This window comes from Neophocaena asiaeorientalis, unplaced genomic scaffold, assembly GCF_003031525.2.
Source record: "Neophocaena asiaeorientalis asiaeorientalis breed wild unplaced genomic scaffold, Neophocaena_asiaeorientalis_V1.1 scaffold110, whole genome shotgun sequence".
NCBI lineage: Eukaryota > Metazoa > Chordata > Mammalia > Artiodactyla > Phocoenidae > Neophocaena > Neophocaena asiaeorientalis.
This window is the reverse complement of record NW_020175053.1, coordinates 6,550,384-6,558,464: the sequence shown is the minus strand read 5'-3', so window position 1 is coordinate 6,558,464 and position 8,081 is coordinate 6,550,384. Positions and strand designations below refer to the sequence as shown.

The 8,081-nt window shown below is 50.7% G+C and overlaps 1 protein-coding gene across 3 annotated transcripts in view; it reads right to left on the bottom strand.

The window, feature by feature from the left end:
• HIRA (histone cell cycle regulator) overlaps positions 1-8,075 on the bottom strand; it is a 74,057-nt gene extending 65,982 nt beyond the window's left edge. For 2 of the 3 annotated variants that reach the window (XM_024763719.1, XM_024763720.1), the window contains exon 1: positions 8,039-8,075. In XM_024763719.1, the coding sequence (XP_024619487.1) occupies positions 8,039-8,075 (37 nt within the window). Of the gene's footprint in view, positions 1-1,088; positions 1,109-8,038 lie in introns of those variants that run through there. The other variant, XM_024763722.1, reaches the window with a different exon arrangement.
• Positions 8,076-8,081: the final 6 nt, after the last annotated feature.

The window sequence follows — 8,081 nt, the reverse complement described above, 5'->3', positions numbered from 1 at the left end:
AAAAAAGCGTTGGTGTTTCTTCATACTCTTTTCTCCTCTTATTTTACAGAACAGAGATATTCCTTAAAAGATATCTGCAAGATGAATTTCTATAAATAGAGTCATCCCTCCTTATCTAGATCCATTAGAGAATTAAGAGCAGTTAAGAACAATTTTCCAGGCTTCCCTGGTGGTGGAGTGGTTAAGAATCCGCCTGCCAATGCAGGGGACACAGGTTCGAGCCCCGGTCCAGGAAGATCCCACATGCCACGGAGCAACTAAGCCCACGCGCCTAGAGCCCGTGCTCCGCAAAAAAGAGAAGCCACCGCAATGAGAAGCTCGCGCACCACAACGAAGAGCAGCCCCTGCTCGCAGCAACTAGAGAGAGCCCACGCGCAGCAATGAAGACCCAACACAGCCAAAAATAAAAAAAAAAATTAAAAAAAAAAGAACTTTCCCATAGAGGAGAAAGTTTGTTTAACAACAATCACAACTAAGAAAATAACACTATAGTTAATAATACTGTATTGCATTTTTGAAAGTTGCTAAGAGAATAAATCTTAAAAGTTCTCATCAGGAAAAAATAATTCTTTAACTATGTGAGGTGACAGATGTTCACTTATTGCGGTGATCATTTTGCAATTATGAACAAATATTGAATCATTATGTTGTACACCTGAAACTAATTAATGTACGTCAATTAAAAAAAGAAAAAAGAAAAATAACAACCCTACAATATCATTTAAGTGGAAAATGCATGGTAACACTTCAGCTGTCTGAAGGGAGGCTACTCAATAAAAACACTGGATTTATTATGATATTGGGCATTTGGCTAAGATCTTGAACAACCCAGGTACCTTTATAATATGGTATGCACACTAAACAAAATGTGTTTTCAAAAAGCACTGTTACCCAGTTATTTTTTCCAAATGGTCTGAAAGACCATATTAAAAAGTTATAACAATGTGTTCTCCTTTTTGTATTTTCTAACTTTTTCTAAATTGAACAGGCATTACTTTTATAAGAAAAATTACTTTACATTTTCCACATTACAAGCATAAAGTCACAAAGTGCTCCATTATCCAGATCCTCACACACCATTAACGTACCCTAGAGCAATCAGATTGGCAATGGACACAGCCAAAAACAAAGCAGCCGTCCTGTTCCTCAATAGCAGCTCCAGCTCAGAGCCCTGGTGCTTCAGGATGAGGAGGCTGAGGCCCCTCAGCATACAGGCGCTTCAGGAAGGCCTCTCGCGGGGCCGGGCTTGGTCACCCCGCGTCACTGAACCTGGCTCCTCCTCCCCATCTGCTCCTTCACAGTCTTACTGATCCCACGGGCTCCCCTTCCCCCCCTATCTCACACCCCACATTTGACCTGATGACTACATTCACTACTGTAACTCTAATTTTCTGGGGAGGTGCAAACATTCTGTATCTTGAGTGGGGAACAGGTTACAGTGTACCTGTTTGTCAAAACTCACCATGTCTGTGCATTTCACTATGTAAATTACACTTCAACACCAACATGTGTGTATGTGTTTATGTATACCCGCCACCACCACACACACACTCACTGCACCACCACTGCCCTGGCCACCTCTGGATCACTGCCACAGCCTCTTCCCAGGTCCTCCAGCTCCCGCCCTTGCCCCCATGCCCACTGCCCGGCCAAGTCCCAGTGCAGTGGCCAGCAAGATCTGAGAGCACGCCAGGTGTGGGACTCCTCTACTCGAGCTGCATGGAGGGCCCGTGCGTGCGGGTCCTCCAGCCAGTCCACTGCTCACTTGGCCTCACCTCCTGCTGCTCATGCCTCCCAGTGTTGCTCCCACATCCTTGCTCTTCCTCAGACCCACCAGGCAAGCTTGCTCTGGCCATTCTCGCTGCCTGAAATGCTCCTTCCACAGAGGGCCGCCTTCCTCACCTCCATCAGGCCTAGGAGGTTGCCATATGCCCTGTCCAGGTGCCCTCCCTCCAGTACTGAAACACGCCCCCCCACCCCCCCAGCTGTGGGAGTGTTTACAGCCTGTGACAGCTCCTCAGCAGAACTGCTTTGACCAAGATCAGGCCTCCTGGCAGGGACAGCCTACACCTGATGACTGTGGATGTGGGAGTATAAAGGCCTGAGCCCTTCATCCCAATTCGGGACAACTCTGAAGGGCTCAGCCAGCCCCCCAGCAGGGCCAGTTGCAGCTTCTGCGGTACCTGCATTACCGACCAGCTCCTACCTGTCCAGCCCTGCTTCCCTCACGCCCCGCAGGTGGGGAGTCCAAGAGCACCCCAGGTATGTCTTGGGCACACACACATCCAGCTCACCGCCTGCTTCCTGCAACGAGGTCTCTGCTCACATGTTACCTTCTCACTCAGGCTTCCCCAAAGAACCTTATTTAAACTCCTCCCACCCTACCCCTACCCCAGGGCTTTCTCCCGCATTCACCCACCTACCACTCTCGTTTATGAGGCCTGCCCTCTGTCACCTCAGTAAGCTCCCCTCCTGCATCTCCTTTTCTCCTTACAGAAACTTACTGTCTCAGTTCCCATCTGCCAACTGTACTGTCAGGGATGTTTTCTTTCTGCAGCAAGTCAGAGAGAATTTCAAGGGTAACCTACTAAGTCACGTGACAAGTCCTGAGAAGGGCTGACTTCAAGGTTCATTCATAGCGGCATAAGCAGCCACTCCTTCCACCTTCCCCTCCTGTCATCCTCGGTGCGAGCCCTGTCCTCAGGGTCACAGGCTGGCTGCCACACACAGACACAGTGAAGTCCAGGAGAAGAGAGATGGGCCTCTCAAGCATCTCTTCTTACCTGATTATTCCCCAGAAACCCTGAGCAGACATCCCCTCCCAGTCCTACTGCCTAGAATGGCATCACATGGCTGTTCCCCAACGAGGCCTGGGCACTCACCCACACTCCAGCTCAGGGCTATCAAGACCCTAAAGAAGAGGGCAGACAAGAGGAAAACCCTGGGGTTCTGATGGAAAGGAAGTGGGTGGGCGTCCAGTGTCCATGACATGCCCTCCCTGCTCTTTAATGACGTGGACGAACCGATGGCCCGCTCCCGCCTCCAGGTGTTGCTGCTCGTCTTGGCAGGATAAAATGTGCTTGCATCAATGTATGGTCCCCAGGGCTCATTCCAGACCCATGTTTCATGAGCCAGGCACCTCTGCAGTCCACAGGCAAACACCCTGGATGAACAGGGTAGCCTCGTACCTCTGGGGAAAAGGGGGGGTCAAGGCAGGCAGCAGGTCCCCTCAATGGCCAAGGCCAGGCACTGCCCAGAGGTCCCTCCCAGCTGTGTAACTTCAATTCAACTCATAAGGTGAAAACATCTTTTTAACCACTCCTTAAATTAAAAGAAATATTTAAGAAAACCTCATTTCCTAGCCCTCAACTCTACTCTGTTCTCAGCATACTAAAGAAATCAACTCTGAGCGTCTCCAATCTACACAGCTACCTGCCTCTACCCCATGTGCACCTCTACCACTGACCTCCCTGCCTCCATCAGGACCTCTCACCTAGGCCCAGGGAATGCCTACCAGCTCCTCTGGGGCCTTCCAACCACATCCAGCCTCCTCAGAAACGCCCCATGCTCCCCTCTCGCAACCCCCAGAAGGAGTCCAAGCTTCTAGGCAGGTGCTCATGGCTCTGCCCTGCAGCCCCACCTGCCATCACCTGCGCAGTCTCTGTGTTAACATGCTCCACACGCCAGCCCTCCCTGGGCCTCCACTCCTGACGTTCCCACAGCAGTGGCACCTCCTCTGCCTCACAGTCCTCCTGTGGTCCAGACCCAGCCCAAGGGCACCCACAGACCACGCCCTCCTCCCCAGGCTACCCCTCTGCCCTGCATTCTAGAATGTGGTCCCCTCTCCCACCTGGCACAGTTTTCCGTGCACAGGGAGTGTCTTTTTACCTCTGATCCCCACAGAACTTCTCTCCAGAAGGGTTCAACGTTCAGAGTATAAATCAGTGTAAATCCCACAAGTGTGCTATCTAAGGCAAAATCCCACCCAGTTTTCTTCCGAATCCTCTTCAGATGTATTCTGGTTATTTTAAAAAATCACTCTACTGTCTTCAGGTGTTAAGTCAGTGTGACACTGTGAAGAGAGTGTGCATTTCCTGAGCCTTCGCAGGTGAGCAGGCAGCAGCCAAAGCAGCTGTTACCCGCTTCACTTAACAGACCAGGATAAGAGACGTAAAGAACCTTCTGTAACACCCTTTGTGAGCAGCAGAGCACAGAGACTCAAGAACAGGACTATCTGACTCCAAAATAATAGGCAAATTCCTTGTCCTCAAGAAGCTTACAATCTAGTTGGATGGATGAAAAGGCCAAATAACGATACAAAGGTACTCTCACCTACAGCAGTTTCCCAGCCTCGGCGCTATGGACGTTGGGCCAGGTGACTGTTGCAGAGGAGCATCCATGAGGCTGCAGAGCATTCTAGTTCAGCGGCATCCTGTCCTCCACCCACACTCCACCCCCTCCAGCTGTGAAAACCAAAAATGTCTCCAGACTCTGGCCTGTTTGAGAAGCCCTGATCTGGGCCAACTGCACAGGTTACCTGAATGACCAGGGCAGTCACAAAACGTCACTACCGGGATCCCTCCTGGCCTGTTCTCAGAGCAGCTGTGCAGAGCCTTTCCACACCCAGGCCAGCTTCATTACTGGGTCATCCTTCCTGGAGTTTCCCCTTGAAACTGACATTCATTATCACTCAGGTGCAGGACATGCCTCAGAAGAATGTCTTAAATCCTTTGTGGAATGAGAAGAGGTAGGGAAAAGAATCCAATCATAGGACAGGAGAAAAAACACACGCCATAAAGCAATGCAGTTAACTGACAAATTATCCCATTATTGAAAATTTGCCATACACCTTTTTACAACACTGCCAGAAACCAAAGGAGAATGAGTGTCCTTTCAGTCCTGGCCCTTCTGGTTAGAATGGGCTTCACTAAAGAGCTGTGCATGAACACCACAAGAATTCCAGAAAAACTCTCAGGGACAAAGGCCCTGCGATGGGAAGAACCATGAATCTCAATGATTCTCAACATACAAACTGCATTTTCCTACAACCAAAAACCCAATTGCTTTCAGTTTCTAACAAATATATGGTCATAACTTAACTTAGAAATAAACCTTATTTTGGCCAAGCCTAAAATAAAATACATAAGGAATGCCATATCCAAGAACACAGAGTAAAACACGTGTGTGTGTGTGTGTGTGTGTATGTGTGTGTGTGAACAATGCCTGGCACATAGCTTCAACTTTACCAAGGCCCAGAAAGTGGAGTCACAAGCCCAACAATCTACAGCTAATAAATGATGACATCTTGAATCCAGTCTGATTCCATGCTCAAAGCTCATTACTGTGACATGACTTCAATATTTAACCGATCACCTTAGAACAGTGATTCTCAACTGGGGGTGACCTGGCCAACAGAGAGCAATGTCTGGAGACAGTTTCTGTTGTCACAACTCTGTGTGTGTGTGTGTGTGAGTGAAGATGCTACTGGCATCGGGAGGGCAGCAAACTAGCTCATAGTAAAAACTTTTCCCTTCCTGATTCACAATTACTGAACATTTGCCCAGTTCTCCAGGGATGCTGCTAACATCCTACAACACAGATTGGTCTCCACAACAGTTATGTGGCCCAAAATGTCAATAGTGCTGAGACTGAGAAACCCTCCCTTAGAGGAAAGGTCTCACTACTATCATCAGCCAGGAAAACGAAAACTGAGAACACACCTGCACCCAACAAACACTTCTCTCTCTGCTTTCAATTTGCCCGCTTACACTATTTGATGAATCCTGCCACCTCAGGGAAAACGCAGGGCTCTCTGCTCCCTCCCTCTTCAGGCTTTCAGACCCCAGAAAAAGTATGTTCGCGCTGCATAATCAGTCAGGAGACTGAATGCAGAGTCAGGAAGCCAGAAAGTGCAGCGATGCTCTCTCCAAACCACCACGGTCTTTTGGGTCCCTTAATCCAAAGCACGTTTGACTTTACTGGCCACCACCCACCACTTGGGCTCCTGGCTAAGCAGCGCTCGCCCCCAGCAGCTCCCCCTATTCACCAGTCTTTAAAGGACAGCTCAGTACTGATCCAGACCATCAGTACGTCCTTCAGGAGAGCAGTAATTTACCCGACAGTCCCGAACACTCAATGAGACGGGTGATTCCCGGAGATTTTAAAAGAAAGGAAACCTGACAAAGAACAGGTTTAAAAGAGTCTCAATTTCTTCTATTATCTCGGGGAGCACTTTGTCTTCCTTCCCAAGCAAACACCACAATCACGCTATAAAGAAGGCAGGGCAGATACTATCAGGTTCTACTCGAGGACAGTGGAGAGGCTGCAGCAACAAGAGGCCCCAGGCCCACAGCTCAGCCCACCCTGCCAGGTGGGGACTACTGGCTGCGGCCTGGCTGCAGACTCTCCCTCATTTGTGCCTAAACAATAGCTTAAGTATCCTGACTTACTTGTGCCTACACAGCATAAAACTTGTGTCCTACAAAGGAGCTTATCACTAAGTTATAAATTACATGGTAGAAGGAAGGCTGGAGAAGGGTACACAACACACACAACCTCATCTAGGCAGTGTCAAAATGAAAATTCCTTCAGACTTCACTTGCACAGCAAACTAGCTCATAGTAAAAACTTTTCCCTTCCTGATTCACAAGCACCATAATTTATAATTACTGAACATTTGCCCAGTTCTCCAGGGAAAGATCTCACACTACATGTCAGGAGATGCGCTTGGAGACCAACACAGGAGAAATGAAACCAGAGTTCACTGCTTTTGCTTTCACATACTGTCAACCCAGCTGTCTTAGTAACTTATGGCAACCTCAGCCCTCTTACCTGCTCAGCCAACGTTTATCGCAGACCCTCTACGTGAAAGGCACTGCTGAGTGTGGCAGGGAATGCAGAGGGAAGCGAGGCAGTCTGCGCCCTAGGGGCACAAGGAATGTACACCCACAGGGACAGAGCACATCTAGTGGAGTAACTCAAGAGGAATGGTAACAAAAGGAAAAGGGGACCTCACCCGGGCCCTGAAAAACGAGAAGGATGTCCTGCTAGAAAATGGAAAGGCTGCAGCAATAGAAAGCAAGCATCCTGAGATCAAGTTCAAAACTAAAAAGCAACACACTTAAGAAAGGCAAAAGCATCTACCCAACTTGTTCTAAAAGAAAACTAGCTCCCTCTAGTCGCACAGCAAAGTAGAAATGAGGAACAAGACAGAATCAGGGTGACTCTTTGCCTACCAACAGTCGGGCCATCCAGGTTGCGGGCCCTCAGCTGGAGTATTGCTCCCTGGGCTCACTGCTACCAGTAGGGGATGGGGGCTCGCTCCCCTCACCTTCCTAGGGGGCGAAGGCCAACTCCTGCAGCAAGTGTGCGAGCCAGGTAGAACAACAGCAAAACTGCTGGTTACCGCGCTTCTCTGTACCAGAGTCTCTTCCCTACCAGAGGACTGGATGAGTCCGCTCCCTGGGTGTGCTTTAGGGCCGCTGCCCCAGAGCTAAGGTAGGCCCTCTCCGAGCACACACCTGTGCCCCGTAGGCCCCATCCGAGTCGCCCTCATGCTCCAGCTCAGTGTGAACGTAATTCCTCGGGCTGGGGGATCTCAGCCCAGAATCACGGTCCCCCACCTAAAGCACTGTCACCAGATCCAGTCCCTCTGGCATGGCAGGACGTGCCCATTCCAGGTCTACACCCCGCTACTGAAAGGCCACTCCGCTCCAGTTTCACACACTGGACCGTTCTGGCACATCCCGGCCGGCGCCCAGGGCCGCTCCCCGGGCCGGGCCGCTAACCCTGCCCGGACCACGGGCGGGCGGCCGAGGGCTTGGAGCAAGGGCCGGGGCGAGGGCGGACGTGGCCGAGCACGTGCCCGGCTCCCGGTCTCCTCGAGCGAGGACAAAGTCCGCGACCGCCAGCCCCGCGGCGCGGGCACCGGGCACTCGGCGTCGGAGCGAGGCGGGCAGGCCTGCGCGCGGCTCCCACCTGGCTCCAGACCACGGCCCGTCTCCGGGCTCGGCCCCCCGCGACCCCCGCGCGCACTCACCATTGTGGTTGACCCAGGTCGGCTTCAGGAGCTTCATTGTTCG